Raw genomic sequence first — 18,532 nt, forward strand, 5'->3', positions numbered from 1 at the left:
TCAAATGGGTTAGTGGCCCTCAGAGTCCTGAAGGATATGGGTGCACTCATCATCACCCTATGCTACCAAATAGCTCCCCAGTGGGGATGAATTTGCCCCGGGGCAGAGTTGTTGGCTGCTTGCTGCTCGAGTCTGTGCTTGTGCAGCCACCAGCCTCCACAGCCAACGTGGGGACTGGGTTGGCAAGGACAGCTGTCATCTCTTTAGTGAGATTATATTTCTCTCTCAGAAGATAAGTGACTCCTTTCCTAACCCTTTATACCTTATGTCAGATATACAGCATGCACACTATTTGTCCTGTGAGTTTTCTTAAAGTTGGCTAAGTGCTACTCAAAAGAGAGGTCCATGGACCATTCAATCCATGATAAGTATAGAAATTTAGAGTAAACATTTTTAGACTTTTATAGCAATTTGACAGAATCTGTTGAATCTAGTAATAAGAAAACGGCATTTGTATTTTATATATCTTTCTTCAATTTGATTTTTCTAGTAATTCATTTTTTATTATATTTTACAAAAGGATCAATCTGAAACAGATTGAAAATTTTTTTAAAAGTTGGTCGTTCACCACAGATAGTTTGAGAAGTACTAAATTGTATAGAAAAGCTTTATATTAGAATGATTCTAGTTATTAAGATATTGAAAATATACTGCATTTCTTTCAGAGAGATTGGTTGAGAGTCTCCGTTTACCCCAGGTGCCAACTCTTCACTCCCAAGTGTTCCTGTTTTTCAGAGTGTTACTTTTGAGAATGTCTCCACAACATCTTACCTCGCTCTGGCCTACCATGATTACAGAACTCGTGAGTTAATTTCAGCTCAGTCAAGTTATAACTCTCAATTATAGAACAGTGTGATTAGTGTCAACATGCTTACTGGATAAAAACTAATCTTGGAAAAGAACTGAGCTCTAAGCCTGTTGCTGCCAATTTTTACAATTGAAAATGGTAAAACAAGTAAGATTCCATCTCCATACAGCATTAACTTCCAAATACACAACATTGCAAATATTAGCTCCCTGTGAATCATTACTTCATCTGGTCTGGTTTAATTCAGCCTCTTCTCCAAATTGTTGCCTTTGTCATGGCTGCCAGGCCTGGCTCCCACCTGAACAGTCCCTCTAGAGTACATCTCGAGAGTGATTAGAGACAAGTTAGCTGGATTTAAATGGACTCACATCAGGCGTGTTCTCACTCTTGAAGCACAGCACCTACCCCAGTTAAGCTTGCTTCAGAGAGACTTTCATAAAGACTTTGTGATTCCCGAACAATAAAACCTTCCCATGTCCCACTACACTAATCCATTCCCCTCCCTAAACCACATGCTGTCACCCTCATCTGAATGATTTGGGGAGTTGGGGAAAGGGAGATGAGCGAAGAAAGGGAAAGGAATCTATAACTCTGGAAACCCAGTATTTATAATTTCCCAACAAAGAAATTTGCTTTATTGTTTTTCCTTTTTTTAATAACCATAACTTTGTTCCATAACCTTCATCTCAACCCTGCCAATTGCAGTTTTATCTTCAGAAACTAGGTATAAATATCCTCAAGTCAGGGGCCGGCCCTGTAGCCGAGTGGTTAAGATCGCGTGCTCTGCTTCAACGGGCCAGAGTTTCACCAGTTCGAATCCTGGGCGCGGACATGGCACTGCTCATCAATCCATGCTGAGGCGGCATCCCACATGCCACAACTGGAAGGACCCACAACTAAAAATACACAACTATGTCCTGGGGGGCTTTGGGAGAAAAAGGAAAAAGAAAATCTTAAAAAAAAAAAAAGATCCTCAAGTTGTATCCTAAAATTTGCTTTTAGATTAATGAAAATACAGCCTAAAGATAATTTGAAAGAAGTATTAAATACCCAGTTTAAATAAACATTTAACATTTATTCCACTGTCTTCAGGTCCAGGTATTTTTACTGATGGAACAGGAACTCACCGCTGATGAAGATATTTCACGGTAATGTGTAATTCATTTCAACATATTCTTGTCAGTGTTTAGTATCCTAAAATCATCCAGAATGTTACTTTACAACTAGGAGAGTATAGATAAGTGTTTTATCTGAATACGTTATATGGTTAGCCTGTTATTAACTAACTGATCATGTTGGATATAATATATTTTCACTTACTCCTTAAGCATTTTAGACTGGATTAAACTATCAGTATTCATGGCCTTTGGCCTCTCAAATTTTGTTTGAAGCAGTATAATATTCTTTCAGCTCCGTAAGCCATTTTGATTTTGGTAGGTCTTGTCTCCGAAACATGCAGCAAATCCTATTATAGCCAGCAACCTACAACTAAGGTATCCATGTGTCCAGATCTGCCAGATTGATCTCAGTTTATATAATTTTATTCTTTTTAGTAGAGACGGTTTATTAATATATGACCAAATATAGTTTATTTATGTAGGAATTTTTGTACAAAAAGTTTATAAATCAAAAAGTTCCTTTAAGACCATGTGTCCTGAATATACTTTATTCTTCTTCACTGCAGGGTTTATAAAAAACAGTCCCCTCTACTAATAACTGTGCTTTTTATTATAGAAATTGCCCCTCCATCTTTGCAGAAGGACACTGAGGAGTTTGGGGGTGGGGGTCTCTTGGTTTTACAGCTTGTATTTTTATATTTCTTGAGTGTAACACAAGCTATTCTGTACTATTTTTATGTTCTTAAAATTTAAAGAACAAAAGTGAATTTTTTATTTGAAGAACAGCAAAATTACTTTAGTCATGACCTTGCCTGGTAATTACCAGTACACTTATCAGAATGATTATGAAAAATATTAGCGGGCACTTTGAGTTTCCAGGAATTAGCTTTTAGTAGACAGGTATAGCTGCTGACAGCACTGTCTCCTGCTTACAGGACTGCCGGCCCCTCTGTGGCTGGGCTGGAGACAACCTATACAGGAGGGAATGGCTTTTCTACTTCATATAACAGCCAGCGGTGGTTAAACCTCTATCTCTCTGCTTGCAAATTTTTGGATTTGGCTCTGGCATTGCCCTCTGAAAATCTTCCTCAGTTTCAAATGTAAGTAAAAGCAAGGATATTAAATGGATATTTCGGAAATGCATTTGCTTTGGTCACTGACATCTAAGACTAATTTAAAAGTTTTTTTGTGCAAGTTGAAATTGTCCAAATTTTTTATTAAAATGTCATCCTTTTGGCAGGGGGGGTGCAGTGGGGCAACAGTTACTGGAAATAAATGACTGCCATGGATATTAGGATTAACAGACCAGTCAACAAATTGAGTACCCACCAGGTGTGAGGCAGTGGGGTACATGACTCACCAGCTTCAAGTCCAGTATAGGATGTTCTGATAGCTGATGTGCCAGATGCTGTGAGGTGACACAGCAAAGACCCCTCCTAGCTCAGGGTCAGAGCGGGCCATGAGGGGAGTTTTATAATGAGGAGGTGAAGAGTCAGGGTTGGGGGAAGCACATGGGTGAAGACTTAGAGGTTAGAGTGGACCTGATGTGTTGGAAGTGTTGAAAGATTAGCAGTGCTGGAGCAGAATATAGACCGAAGAGGCTGGAAAGGGACTAAGTTATGTAAGGCCTTGTAAGCTGTATTGGAGAATTTGGACTTTAACCTACGAACAGTGGGAAGCCACTGAAGCATTGTAAGGAATGAAGTGATGTCATCAGGCTTGCATTTTAGAAAGTTTACTTTGCCTGTATAGTTTGGAGAAAGGATGGGAGATGGGCAAGACAGGAATCAAGCAGGCTATTTTATTCAGATGATAGTGAACTGAACTAGAGATATGGCAGAGGGGAATAGGGAGAAAGTTAATACAATTCTTACAATGCCTTGTTCATAAGCGCTGAAAAAGATTTAATTATGGTTTTTCATATTTAAATTTTTAAAATAATAGGCAAACTATATAAGATTGTTTTATCAAAATGTAGCTAAGATAATTTGAGAATTTATCCACATGATCAAATATGTATTTATATAATGTATTGTGTTATATTATTATTCTGGAATGCAATAATAATAGGATAAAGAGTAAGATACCAGAATCTTTTTTCTATATTTGAACATGCTTAAATCTCTAAAAATTGCTGTTTCACAAGCTTACTTTTCATTAAATTTAATGGAAAGAACTAGAAATTATTTTTAGATTAATTCTAGTTCTTTTAATTTTTTTTTTTTTGCATTTGAAAACCTTATATATCTACTTCTTGATGAATATCAGTGGTTGGGTATCTGTTAAATTGATGTTACTCTTGAAGGAATTCAGGAAAGGATACTAAGCTGAATTGTAGGAAATTGGCCAAAATTAATTAGGCTACTTCACAAAAGTGTCAAACTATACTCTTCAGTGCTCGAGGAAGAAAGTTGAGACTGCTCATGGTATTGACATTTTATCTTCCATGATGAGATCAAAAATGAGTTTATCCTCTTTACTTGTCAAGATACAGTTACTAGAAAAGGGATGAAATATGCCATAATATTAACTACAGTTTTTTAAAAACTACTGTGTCTTTTTAGAAAAAATCTATAAAGAGTATGGAGAATTTAATAATCTTGAAAGAGTAATATCTATCTAAGCATGATATATATTTCAAAAGTTCAAAATATTTGATAATTTACATACAATAAAAAAGCTTCCATGTGACTAAAAACTATCATAAAGTTTAAAAGGCAGCCATGAGTTGGAAAAAGATATTTGCAGTGTAATGACAAAAATCTAACTTGCTTAATATATGAAAATTGATAGCCCAATAGAAAAATGGGCCAATGACACAGAGTTAATAGTTCATAGAAAAGGAATGGCTTCTCAACATAGGAAAAGGTACTCAGCCATACTCATAAGAGAAATTCCAATTAAAATGATAAATAACCATCAGAATGTTAAGATCTAAAAGTGTATTTCCTTTTACCCTTAGCAACAGAAGCATTCTTATTCTTCTTGGAAGTGTACATTGATATTGTCCAGTTCTTCAAAGAGGTTAAATTTACCAAAATTCAAAATATACATTCTCTGTAAGCCAGTAATTTTGCTACATGCAAGGATTTATTCTGCCTCTGTACTCTCAGATGTGCACAAAATCAGCATTGTATAAGGGTATCCATTATGGCACTATTTGTAATGGAAAGACATTGGGACAATCTAGGAGACTGGTTAAAGCAGTACTTTCCAACACTGGAGTAAAACTGTAACTATTAAAAAGCATGGGGTCTTATATGATATTATCTCCAAGAGATAGAATTAAATCAAAATAAGCAGCAATCATGTCTTGTTTGGGATTGGCTGTGTGAATATGTGCTGTTTTATGCGTAAACTTTGTAAGGATATACAAGAAACTGGCCATATTAATGGATCCTGTGGTGGGAGACTGCCTTTCTTTGGTATGCCCTTTTATACTGTTTGAATTTTTTCCATAGTCAGATATTAATTTTACTTCCTAAGGATAAAAATAAAAACAAAAATACAAGGAAAGTATGAAAGAATTCTTTCAGTTCTTCTCCCCCTTACTGTGTATTTAGGGAACATTTGGCCAAGCATAGAGTGGAGGTTTTGCCTATTAACAAATGAGGACAGGAACTTTTGTTGAGTTACTTGCTTTGTGCCCATGAAAATAATAGTGACGAGCACTTTACAAGTTTGCATATTCATTTACTCATTACAACCCTATGAGGTAGTGAATAGTATCTTACTGATGAAGAAAAGGCTTAGGTTAAGAAACAAACCCAAGGTGACAGGGCTACAAGTGACTCCAGGTGGCATTTGAATCTGTAGCAATGGTGGGGTCATGATCTTTCTATTATGTTTATGTGGCCTTGTCTTAGATGGCAGTCTGTCTTACTAATGTTGATATCATTCTTCTATACGTAGGTACCGATGGGCCTTTATTCCAGAAGCCTCAGATGATTCAGGTTTGGAAGTCAGAAGGCAGGGCATACATCAACGAGAGTTTAAACCTTATGTAGTACGACTAGCCAAACTTCTTCGGAAAAGGGCAAAGGTATTACGTTCTTCTTTTTATTTGTAATTTACTTTTGTGAAGTGTAAGAAGATAAAACTTGTAAGATATATTTATATCATCTCATACTTTATATCTTTCAGTATGCATCAGGCTAATTAATTAGAGATCTTTGTCCAAGAAAATAGTAATGAATTTGGTGTGTTCATCAGTTGGCCTTTGTTAGAAATGTTTCATCATCTTTTCTTTTGCATTCAAAAATTTTCAAAAGTAAATTGTACAATTTGGGGATGATCCTGGGTGGTTTTGTGAGTCCTAGTTTGCAGTATATGCTTTGAGAGCTTAGAAATTTTCCAGTCTTATGGGGTCACCTATTCAGGCAGCAGCTCCTAAACCACATTCCTTAAACTGTAGAAATGGAATGGAGGAAAGTGATTAAAAAGGAGGTTGTACTTAAAGGATATAAAGAACTTGATTTAAAATCAAGTTGTTTCTTTAGGGACTAAGTAAAAGGATAGAGATGGAAACGAAAGTTGGGTCCAGAGCTTAGGATAGGACTTGGGTACTTTCACTTGGATATCACAGGGTTTGAAAAACTAATCATGACAACAGATCCAGAAGCAGTGTGATTTTATGTATGACCCCAGGCACAAGTACTTTCTGTCATCCCTGCATCTCATTAGTAAGAAGTGTTTTTATAAGACTTCTCCCTTATCTAAGGGATAAACATGACAGTCTTTTGCCCAAAACTTGTCCCACAGAATAAGAAAAGTTTTGATTGGAAAACATTTTCCCATCCAAAACACTTTAAACAAGGTCTTCATGGCCAAGCATATTTCTCACTGGAACAAAGGCTATGAGTTCTCCTCTTTCCTTCCACAGGACAAGGAGGAGGACTTTAAGACAGTGATTTTGGAGGGATTGGAGATGGCCAAGCATCAGGTGAGGGTGGCTTTTTGATGCTTGTGATATGGCAGAAACATTTGCCACATCTGGACCAAATATTGAGACACAAACCAGGTCTGAATTTCAACAAGTACAAGAGAGGTAAACAGGAAGGAAGTCTTTCTTCAAATGTAGATTGATGAAGTGAAAGGAGAAATCATTTGTATGGAAACATGTTTGAGTTTTTAATTTTATTTATTATTGAGGAGCTGGTGTAGTTCTGATCAAGAAGAGCAGAACACTGAAACAAGGGCACTCTTCTTGGTGAGAGCTTAGTCAAAGTCTCTTTCTTAAAGGTACATCTCGACAAGAATATAAAAAGGTTACACCTTGGTTCTCCTGCATTTGGAAACTAGCTCTGTAGAGGGTTCAAGCATATTATCCTAAATTTGCCTTCAGGATAAATTTCTCTCTGTATACCCTTTAATTACTACTGAATTGCAGTTTGACTTAGGGGACTAAAGGTGGTATGGTCTGTCAGTTCATGGTAGTGAGTGATGTGAAAGTAGCCCCAGGACTGTCATTAATGCCATTGTTACAGTGAAGAAAAGGAAGATGGTTTCCTCTATCCTGTAATTTAGATTGGAGGTTAAATAACTGCTAAGAAATAAACTAAATGATGGCTTTTCTTTTTTTTTTTTTTTTGTTGGCCATAAAGAACTGGCTGATCTCTCGTTTGCTCCTAGTCTTGTTTTAACTTGAATCTATTTTCCTTTCTCAGGATTTTATTTTTAAGTAAGCAAACAAGCCTTGTGAGCATACACAAGAAAATAAGCTGGATTGTGTGTCTGCTTTGTCCACTAGGAAACTAGTGATATTAAAATACTAGGTAAACAGTGAAAGTTTCTTGGCAGCATCTGATCTTAGAAGGCAAACTCTTAGAAAGCAAAATTGTTAACGAATATGACAGATTGTAATTCTTTTTCCTAAGTCCCACTTGATGATTTTCTTCCTGTTTTTATCCAGGTCATTGTTTGTCTTCATGATCTCTACCCAGTGTGTGTTCATATCTTTGATTCTGCCCAGGTTCACACATCTTCACTTCTCTCATAACGTTCCCTAGGTAGACTGATGTCTCCACCTCCGTATAGTTTAGTTGGCTGCTCAGACTAGCCGCTTAGTACACAAATTATTTTACTTGCATTTATATTTACCTGACAGTTTTCACATACATTCTCCTTTGACTTCACTGCTGCAAGATAGATTATATTTCCCCATTGTATAAGTGAGGAACCGTTCTGTAGCTTGCCCAAGGATGCCACACAGTAAGACAATGGCAGAGGCAGGACACTAGCCAGTTATTTTGACTCCAGGCGCAGCTCTCCTCCCCATATTGTTTAGCTCAGCACAGAAGCAGACAGTGGTGTCTCTGAGGGATCCTTTCTCTTCTCTGTGCTGACAGTAATGATTCACTTTGCACCTTGCTCCCATCTTGTGGCACATTTAAGCCATAGGCTAAGAAGGAATTAACTGATTACTAACTGTGGAATGTATGAGACCCTTTGTCCCTTCCTAGCCTTCTTCTGTAGTCATTTTGTGACCTAGTCCTTGGTTACATTAGTGGGAGTCCAGAAATCTGGGAGCTTTTTGAGATATGCAAAGCACCACATGAACTTGTAATATTTGACTCTCCCTATCCAAAACTAATTCTGCTAAGCTTACTTGTGCATTCTAGTTGGGAAATGTTACTACGGTGTTAGACCCCTCCATGTACACTTAACTGGCACCAAAAGGCCTCAGAAGCAAGGAATGAAGTCCGGAATGGAGACTTCACGTCGTCATTTGTATTCATTTCTTAGGAGTTAAGTTTCCTCATGTAATACATGATCTGTTAATAACAATTCCCTTTTTGTTTTCTGCAGAAAAACCCAGAGGAAGACAACTCAGGGAGAACGTTGGGTTGGGAGCCGGGGCACTTGCTGCTCACCATCTGCACCGTGCGCAGCATCGAGCAGCTCCTGCCGTTCTTCAACGTACTCAGCCAAGTCTTCAACAGCAAAGTCACCAGCCGATGTGTAGGACACTCAGGGAGCCCCATCCTCTACTCAAACACCTTCCCTAATAAGGACATGAAACTGGAAAACAACAAACCATCTTCCAGCAAAGCCAGGCAAAAAATAGAAGAGATGGTAGAAAAAGATTTTCTGGAAGGGGTGATAAAAACTTGAGCACCACAAGCGGTTCCATTTAGTTTAAATGTAAATGTAATTATTTAAAACATTGCTCTGAGTTGTATAGTTTTTCTTTTTTTGTATGTAACAACACATTTCAGGTTGTATTTAATTTAAATATTTGTAAATAAGAGCAAATGTCTGAATGTGGCCTGAATCAAGTTTAAATATTGTTGGCTCATATTGATTATGGTGCCTAAGAGAGATCGATATATACATATATAGTCCATTGTTTTATTGTCCTGAGTTGTCTTAAACCTGCAAAATACACACTGCACATTTTTTTGTATTGGTTTCAGGCTTTGTTTAATTTGGATTGGTTGGGGTTTTTTTCTTTCTGTTATTAACCACATTCTAGTATCAGAATGGCGTCACGTGTCTGTCAGAGGCTTGGTGTGATGTATTACAGTTTTCTCCCACACACCTTCCCTAAGAGGAGTAACGAGCAATTGAGCCTGGGCCATGCATCCTCTAAGTGTAGGAGGAGCATCTCAACCTGAGGACAGGGGAGATGTACGGCCTCCGTGTTCACACCTCTCAGTTCCTAGTGATGTCAATCCAAGAGGTAAGTCACTTCAGAATCGTTCTGAAGACTCTGCTGTGGAAAAATTGGTTGTATAAGGTCTTCTCCCCCCTCCCCATTTGTGTCAACAATGGTGAATACTGCAAAATGACAGCTTGGTTAGGCAACAGTGAGAGAAAAGACATCCAAAGGAGTTGGTAATAAATAAGATTTAATTTTCCAGCAGCCCTCATGGATTTTTCTCTATGTATATTATAAAGTTAATGATTGAATCATATACTTAAGCCCCAAAATTTTACATTAGTGAGACTGAAATCAGAGGTAAGTTTCATTTTTAAAAAACTGAATTTAACAAATATAAGGCTTACCTATTTTTAAAGAATTATTCTGGTAGTGTTTGAGAAAAACAATCAAATCTAGAAACAATCCAGTACAGTGCATCATAAACATGATTATAAATGTGTTTAAACTTGTCACAATAACGGCAGTATTCTTGTTTTGTATAAAAATTTTTAAATCCAGTTTTTCAAGAATATAACAGTCATCTTCAGAACCCTGGATGGGGTCTTTCTCCAACTCCTCCAGCCAGCTGAAACACTGCCAAGCTCACTTCATGGGCAAGGCTGTCTGCACTTTCCTGCGAGGTACAGTAAAGATGAGATGAGAAAGACACAGCATCTGCCAGGTTACCTGCAACTCTGAGGGAAGAGGAGGGAGCTTCCTGATTTTGTTTCACTAACATATTCACATGAAAACTTTCCCTTTTTTTCATCTTTCAGTAACAAATTCCAAGAACCTTAAATAAATGGAAAATAAGTCAAATTCTTCCAAATCAGGTAAGTTCTTAGTTAATAAAATCAGATTATAAAATTAGTTATCATTCCAAAACTCTGAATAAATTCAATAGTCCTTAAAGGCCAGAAGAAGACCACAATTAGCCTAAGAGTAAGTAACTCTCAAGGCCCCTGTTTTCCTCGCCTCATCCACAGGGATATTTATTCACTGTATTCTCAAATGGCCCAAGCTTCTGCCAAAAAGCGGTCAGCTACCACATAAATTAATTGTAGATTTCTCCTTCTGAGCCCCTTTCAACCCACTCTACTTTGCCTCAGCTGTGCAGACACTTTTATCAAGGGTATGAGATGATGGAGAAGAGTGCGTGGAGAAGGAAAATTATAAAAATCCAGACCACAAAGTCTTGACCTATCAGGAAAACAGTAGAGGCACAGAGCAAGGCTATCATTTAAAGGAGGGAAATATTTTGAAAAAAATCAAGAGTCCAGATTCAAAGATGAATTTCAAAAAGCATGGATGTTGGTACCAGCTGATTTAGAAATGGAACTCAAATCTAGTTGTTCTCATAAAACAACAGGATTAAGTTTTTAAAGGAGAAAAAAAGGATAATCCACTTTAGGCTGCATAAGCTTAACATATGTCACAGTAAGTATCTATTAGTTATTCATGCCACAGTTAGAAATATGACCCTTTCAAGAAGTCTAGAATGAATCAAGAACATTTGGGGAAATAAACTAAACGGGTCTAATTTTGTTCAACTATATAACTACTACTGATGAAAATAACTTTGTAGTCTTAATGTGAACCTAAAAGGCTCCATAAGCAAATCTCAAAGACATTAAATCCTTAATTATCAGATTCCAACACTATTAAAATAGTTTTCCTTTCTCTCCTCCTCCCCCTCCCGCTACCTCTGTTGTCAGCCTCTCGCTGCCCACTTTCTCACCAGCACTGTCCCAGCTTACTTGCGAGTCTGCTTCCGCATAGACTCGGACAACATCTTCAGTACCAGAGGGTCTAACAAAAGCCCGCGAAAGCTTGTACTTCTTCACCAGGTCATTGATTGCCTCCTGTAGTCCTGGGGGTGTCACTGCTTGTCTTTCAGCATCAGTGGTGCTAATAACTTGCCTGTCTGCAACCTATGCACAAGCATTTCGTACCTGTTACTATTATTCAGGCATTTAACCTGTTCAACATAATTCCTGCCATAAGATTACAGCCGTCTCATTGAATATTAACAGACTTACATTTCAGCTTACTGGACCACAAAGTACAGTCATACATCACTTAATGACAGGGATACAGTCTGAGATGCGTCATTAGGCCATTTCATCATTGTGCGAACATCATAGAACACAAACCTAGATTGGTATAGCCTACCACACACCTAGGCTACGTGGTACTAATCTCATGGGACCACCATCGTATAAGCGGTCCGTCAGTGACCCGAAACGTCATTTTGTGGTGCACAACTGTACAAGACGGAGATAGCAAGGTACCAGATTAAGCATAAAGTGAAACTGAACTACAATTCTATCATTTTTATTTCTGTCAAAATCAAGGTTATTAAGTTCATTTGTATAGCTTCTGTTTCTTCAGTCTATAAAGAATTACCTTTATCAAACAGAGGTAACATTTTCCTTCTGTCTTATAGTTACCACTAAAATAATGGCCAGTAAATATTGTAGGACTTAGTCAGTGAGCAAATAACCTTAGGTATTTAAAAAAAGAGGATAGGGGCTGGCCCTGTGGCCTAATGGTGGTTTGGCATGCTCCACTTCGGCAGTGAAGGTTCGGATCCCAGGCGTGGACCTACACCACTCGTCAGCTATGCTGTGGCAGCGACCCACATATAAAGTGAAGGAAGACTGGCACAGATGTTACCTCAGGGCTAATCTTCCTCAGCAGAAAAAAGAGGAGAACTGGCACAGATGTTCACTCAGAGCTAACCTTCCTCACCAAAAGAAGTAAAAAAAGGATAAGTGGCAACCTGTTTATGTAAGACTCTCCTAAATATGCCAAAAGCTGATCTGAACAATCAGCAGCCATTTCTGTGAACTCTGGCTTTAATATCTCTAATTGTCTTCACAAATTCTGTTGATGAATGTGTAAACTGGTATTGTATAGAAATAAATTAGCATTTATTTGAATTGCCTTTAAAAAATTCTCCCTTTGAGCCTAAAGATTCTATTTCTCAGCACCTAACCTCAGGAAATACTCTTGTGAACCAAGAATAATGCAAAGGAAATATTTTAACTTAAAATGATAGGCTATGTGGGATTTGCTTCAAAATAATATGGGAGAAGGTGTAGGGCAATAGTTGAAATCTGTTGAAGCTGTGTACATAGGGGTTCATTATTTTGTTCTCTCTACATCTATATCTATTTTGAATTTTCCATAATAAAATCTTTTTTTAAAAAAGTGATACATATCATTATTTATAATAAAGTTGGAAACCAAATACTTCTCAAATAATAGAATGGTTAAGAGCTGTTCCATACTTTCTAAAGATGAGAGACAATACAGTTAGATGATGTAAGGCATTATATTCTGTGCAGTATGTATGTACAGAATGAAAGATGACACACTTGGGAAATATTTCTATATAGAGATTTGAGATAATGGGTTTTAGCTAGTTATTTATCAGAAAAGAAGTAATTTTAAAATCTCGCTCACACCTTAACTTTGAGCTGTCTGTTTGGAAGATCCGTGTAGAGAGCATCCCACTCTTGTACAGTCAGGCCCTTCAGAGCCAAGATTGCCTCAATCACCAGCATGTCAGAAATAGCATCACCAGCGGCCTACGAGATAGATAGGGACACACAATGGAAGAAACCACTGTAATACAAGCGAAGCTTGCATATGAATGCTCTCTTAGAAAACCAATCACAGTATCCTGTGCTTCCTCCTACCTGCAAGCAGCATTATTCACTGGAGTGTGCGGATAAATATGAACAATACTGAGGGAAAGATAAAGATGTCTGTGGAAGACAACAATGAAAGGTATACAAAAAAATATTAAAACTAGCTCTTGAGAAACTTGCCTTTCATCTTCCTCATCTATAAAATTAGACTGTACTGAATTACTCTTAAGGTTTCAGCATTAACATTCTATGACTCAAATCTTTCTTTATAACTAGGTCCCTTTTGAGATTATACCATCCCGATGGAAGACATCATGTGTAGTGGAGAAATAGGAGTTTTGGTGTAAGACACAGCTGAAGTTGCAGTCCTACTCTGCCACTTAGTAGCTCTAAGCCCTCTGTTTCTTCATTTATAATAACCCCTCTCCCTGTGTTACTGCAAGGATTACACGATGGGGTAAGTGCCCAATATGTGGAAGACGCTCAAACGTGAATTCCACCGCTTTTCCCTGTCCCAGACTTTGCTTGCTCTGCCACTGCCATACTCTGCACTGCCACTGACCCACATATGTACGCTCAGTAACTGAACCTGTTGCCTCTAGGTGGAAACTCCTCATTACACTTGAAATTTCTCATCATAAAATGGGGGAGGAGGGAAGCACGTGAGTGTTCGTCAGTGCTTTGCCATGTGAGTCTTAACTGCATAAACCACTGTTGCAAGGAAGCCGCCGGGACTTCTCCACGCTAACTTTATACAGCGCACGAGCCTCTGTGCACCTTCTGAATACAGCAAAAGGAACCAGTTCTGACCTGGTTAAACAAGTCAATAACATTTGCAAGCATCTGAGCAGCTTTCCTTTTCTTATCTTCTAATTCTTTCGCTAGTTGTTTTATCTTCATTTCAGCAGCTTTACTAAACAGGACCTGCAATGACAGCATACAAAATCACAAACACTATCCATGCCCCAGTCTAAGGACTATTATCCTAGTTAAACCACTTGAAATTCTCAATGCATCTGGAGAAACTGAGGGAAAAATAATGGCTGACCCAGAATGTATGAAATTAACATAAGATCAAATCAGAACCCAAAAAATACTACCGGGGGGAAAAATCCTTTATAGACTATAAAACTGCTTATCAAAATTTAAAGAGCTGACTACAAAATACCACCTTGGCAAAGGTAATGTACATGATGAGCTCAGTTTGTCTGCCTCTCAGCCAGCTACATCAGGTCTGTGCAAGCACATTCCTTAAGCCTGTCAGTATCCGTTTTACTCTGAAGAACATAGTTCATTGCAACTAGTACAGTTTTCTTGTCCTAAAATTTTTAAGGATATAAGTAAGCTAGCCAAAAGTAGAAGGAGGGTTCATCATATTTATCATATGGCAAAGAGTGCCATGGATATTTACTACAGTATATGTCAGGTTCCTCCAGATGCCTGTAATTCTGAAATGCCTTGCCCATGATTTTAGTTCCCGAGAGGCCCAATACTGAGGACTAGCGGCACACTATGCTCAGTCAATGGAGGAAATACAGGTTTGTTGGGAAACTGCGGGGTGCAGGCTGGTCGCCGGTCTGACCAGAACACAGCCATCCCCGTTCACTTTCCCTGCCCCAGCAGAGCTGACCAGCTGCAAGAGACCTGACGGCCTGCGAAGCCTAAAATATTTCCTATCTGCCCTTTAAAATCATTTACCAACCCCTGCATTAATTAGATTACTGAAGTTATATTTTAATTGTATCTCCTAAGAAATTTTTATTTTTCTTCTTAGATTCATGGCCTCTAGAAGCCAACTTTAAATTAATAAGGAAAATGATCTGACCTAGATAACATTTTCTGTTGGCAACTTTAAATCCATTTCTGAAATGGGGTGAGGTATAAAAACTTTTTAAAATCCTGAACCTTATAAATATACTAAAAGCCACTTAATATGCTTTAAAATGGTGAATTTTATGGTATGTGAATTATCTCAAAAAAAATTTAAACATTCGATCTGCAAAGAGAGCCATTAATTTTATATGCGTATTGCTAGTTACTTTAAACTCATTTCCAATTGTTTATAATTTAATTCTCAAGCTTTCCAACACTTTTCAATTCACCACAGCTACTGAACTTTCCTTTTACCACCTAAGGCCAGTTGAAGGAAAATATTTTAAATGATGTACAAACAATCTGCTTACTGGAAGAAAATTAACAACTGCGTATTTTTTTAAGAAACTGTCATAAGAACAAATTAGTATTATCACTTCACATTCAAAGATCATTACACTCTAAGAGAGCCACCGTTTCACAACACATAAGAATATATTCAGTTACCCAAATAATCTTATTCTACCACCATCCCAATCATTTCAAAGTAGAATATTACCTATTACTACCCAGATAGAGGATTCTCATTAAAAAAAGTGCCAGCTAAAGCCAGTTTTAATTGTTTAAGAGAACTTACTGTGCCGTGCCCATTTGCTTCAAAATAAACCCCAACGTCGAACTCTTGAGCCTTATGGTGCAAATGTTTTACACCCGTTTTAGTACAATAGACAGGTACCTATAACACACATTTAAAGAAACACAAGAGCAGTTATTCAATCGGCAAATATCGTGTACTTACTATCCCAGGGATACAACAGGGAACAAAATCTGGAGCTCAGTCTAGTGAGGAAGACAAGCAATTAAAATACAAAGAGGTAAATGTTACTATGAGGCAGCGAAGATGAGGGCCCTCTTATAAGATAAAGATTACAAGTTGGGGAGTGAAGTGATCTAATTGTTTCAGAAAGTTCAGTTTAGCTACGGTGTGGAGAATGGCTTAGAGTAGGTGTCTGCAAGATTTGACTATAAAGAGCCAGATAATATTTTAGGCTTTGCAAGCATATGGTCCCTGTCATAACTGCTCTATCAGCCACTGATGCAAAAGCGGCTAGAAAACAAAGGAGTGTGGCTGTATTGCAGTAAAACTATTTATAAACAGGTGGCAGGCTGGGTTTGGCCCACAGGCCACTGTTTGCTAACCCCTGGCTTAGAAGGTTAAAAGACAGGATCAGGCAGGAGGTGTCTAGGACTAACCCCGTAAGAACCGGCGGGTGGGCTAGCAGCAGTGGGTAGCGGAAGTCTCGGACGGATCTGAGAGAGAAGGATGGTTAAGAAAGACTGACAGCAGCAGTGCAGACGAGAGGTCAGGATCAGGTAAGATGGGCAGCTGATGGCACTGAGGAGACCTTGGGGTGGCTAGGGCTACAGATAGGTAATCCGTAAGAGAGTGGGTCGAGAAGCAAGTTTCCGATGTATTCAGTTCCTTAAACAGGGTATCTTACCTATAAGAAATTTTTAAGACAGAAAATAAGAAAATACTAAAACAATAACCCAAGTACTGAGAATCCCTGTGAGAGGCAGCCAAGTGGGCCCCACACAGAGTCCCTTGAGTGAGTTTTCTGTGACCAGATAGTTGTCACTGCCACAGACTAGCAGCCTCCAGATGTGTTTTATTTTGCCTACCCACTATTTCTTTTAAATTCTGAAGCAGGTGCCAAGACTTAAAAAGCAGGAAATCCACATGAAAATTCAGATTTTCCGCTTCTCTTGAAGAATCTCACTACAGGTGACAGCAGCTGGCCCATGTGGTCCAGGCACACTCTTCCTAGTCCTGTCCACCGGCTGCACTCACTGCACCCATCCAGAACCGCCGCAAGCTGACTGCCATTCCTGCTTTACAAAGAATGGGAAGGCAACAAGAGTAAAATGCAGGAATTTGAAAAGGGATACACAAAAGTTGGAAAATATTACACTAGCTAGTAAGAAAGAGTGAAGACAAACAGCCCAATCTGGGCCATGACCCCTCTGCCTCAGAGCAGGTAACTCAGAGATGGTCGTCTGGTGGATGTTAGGGAAATAATCAGAAACAAGATCTGTCAACTCAGAAAATTTCTCCACAGAAGAAAAGTAAGGAAACAGTTTTATCACTGAATAAGTGATGAAGATTTTAGGCTGGTTAATTTTAAAAACTGCAGATGAGAAGGAGACTCTGAGGAGTGGAATTTGCTTGCCTTTTGATGAGAGACATTTGCATTTGTGAAGGAAGTCTCCATCTGTGGGGGGTGTCCCCTCTCTGCATCAGGAGGAAGGCGGGATGGCCTTATCTCTGGAAACTCTTAATGGGGAAGGCAAGGACTTAAGTTGTTTACTGTCTGGCAACCTCATGTAACTGACCCCCCCCCAACATCCTCCTTTGTCTTTAGCTGAAGATAACATTTAAGCAGTGGCTTCTGCCATTTACTTAATCCGGTTTGATTCTTATCTGAAAGTTATAGGACAACCCAATAACCAGACCCTACCCACACTGATACCATTTTAACAACTTTTTTACATATTCTTTCCTTTGTCTTGTAAAGAGATAACTCACATACCTGTGCCTTAAATTTAGCCCTTCTCTCAACTCCTGTTCGCAGCAGCAGCTCTTTACTGCCCATGGGTCCTGTCCCCATGCTATTCCACACTATTTTCTAAATAAAAGAGCACTACTGCCAGACCTTGAGAGTCCAAGAAATCTTTCTTTCAACTCCTCGGCTCACCGACCCCGCATCAATAAGCACTAAGCCAGGCTGTGGTGCACATCACAGGCAATCCGCTAAGAGACAGAAATCTCACCCTTTATACAGCTGCAGATGACTAGGGACCAAGATTGTCTCCTTGACCAAACTTCAGGCTCCTCTGAGCCTGAACAGGTCCTGTCCTTGGGCATGTCTCCAAGAGCCCAATTTTAGCTAGAATCTTGCTAAATCAGCTTAACCAGAATGCCCTACCCTCCATATCTGATGGAAGTCCTCAGTCTCCTGTACCATCCCGGGAAATATCTGATCACCCAGGCCTGCCTTCAGCAAAAGTCTGTTAGGTCGGTTAAGCCAGAATCCTCCCTGACCCCTGATGATTCCTCTTAATCATTTTCCACCCACTGCCCCCCACCCCCACACCTTGCTCCCTGGCCTCAAAATCCCCACTTTTCCTTGTTTTATCAGGAGTTGAGCCCAGTGTCTCTCTCCCACTGCAAAACCCCATGACAATAGTCCATATACCTATTCAATAGGCCTACTTCTCAAGAAGACTTCACAGTACCATTTGTCACACAGTTTGTCCCAAATTTCCGTGATAACTGGGGTGGCCATCAGTGTTAGCTAACTGCCCTTACCCAAAGGACTAATAAAACTCCTAGCTCTGTGACAAGCAGCTAGGTGTCCGGCTCCAAGCTGTAACTAAGTGAAACTCTCAGGAGACTGGGAGACAGGGGTGCTATGTTCCCTGATGTTTACATTTG

The 18,532-nt window shown here is 38.8% G+C and overlaps 2 protein-coding genes across 38 annotated transcripts in view; one reads left to right on the top strand and one right to left on the bottom strand.

Moving 5' to 3' along the window:
- The window catches only part of DOP1A (DOP1 leucine zipper like protein A), a 91,460-nt gene extending 82,129 nt beyond the window's left edge, over positions 1 to 9,331 (top strand). For 19 of the 27 annotated variants that reach the window (XM_070559044.1, XM_070559045.1, XM_070559055.1 and 16 more), the window contains 6 exons: positions 666 to 802; positions 1,901 to 1,956; positions 2,862 to 3,026; positions 5,839 to 5,968; positions 6,809 to 6,868; positions 8,734 to 9,331. In XM_070559044.1, the coding sequence (XP_070415145.1) occupies positions 666 to 802; positions 1,901 to 1,956; positions 2,862 to 3,026; positions 5,839 to 5,968; positions 6,809 to 6,868; positions 8,734 to 9,039 (854 nt within the window). In that variant the 3' untranslated portion in view covers positions 9,040 to 9,331. The remainder of the gene's footprint in view (positions 1 to 665; positions 803 to 1,900; positions 1,957 to 2,861; positions 3,027 to 5,838; positions 5,969 to 6,808; positions 6,869 to 8,733) is intronic. The other 8 variants (XM_070559061.1, XM_070559060.1, XM_070559064.1 and 5 more) reach the window with 1 other exon arrangement.
- Positions 9,332 to 9,759: 428 nt separating this feature from the next.
- The window catches only part of PGM3 (phosphoglucomutase 3), a 36,396-nt gene continuing 27,623 nt past the window's right edge, over positions 9,760 to 18,532 (bottom strand). For 5 of the 11 annotated variants that reach the window (XM_070559088.1, XM_070559079.1, XM_070559087.1 and 2 more), the window contains 5 exons: positions 15,674 to 15,772; positions 14,035 to 14,148; positions 13,039 to 13,161; positions 11,326 to 11,499; positions 9,760 to 10,202 (listed from right to left, as the gene is read on the bottom strand). In XM_070559088.1, coding sequence (XP_070415189.1) covers positions 10,113 to 10,202; positions 11,326 to 11,499; positions 13,039 to 13,161; positions 14,035 to 14,148; positions 15,674 to 15,772 — 600 coding nt within the window. In that variant the 3' untranslated portion in view covers positions 9,760 to 10,112. Of the gene's footprint in view, positions 10,264 to 11,086; positions 11,500 to 13,038; positions 13,162 to 14,034; positions 14,149 to 15,673; positions 15,773 to 18,532 lie in introns of those variants that run through there. The other 6 variants (XM_070559085.1, XM_070559078.1, XM_070559084.1 and 3 more) reach the window with 2 other exon arrangements.

The sequence above is a fragment of the Equus przewalskii genome, chromosome 9 (assembly GCF_037783145.1).
Source record: "Equus przewalskii isolate Varuska chromosome 9, EquPr2, whole genome shotgun sequence".
NCBI classification, from domain to species: Eukaryota; Metazoa; Chordata; class Mammalia; order Perissodactyla; family Equidae; genus Equus; species Equus przewalskii.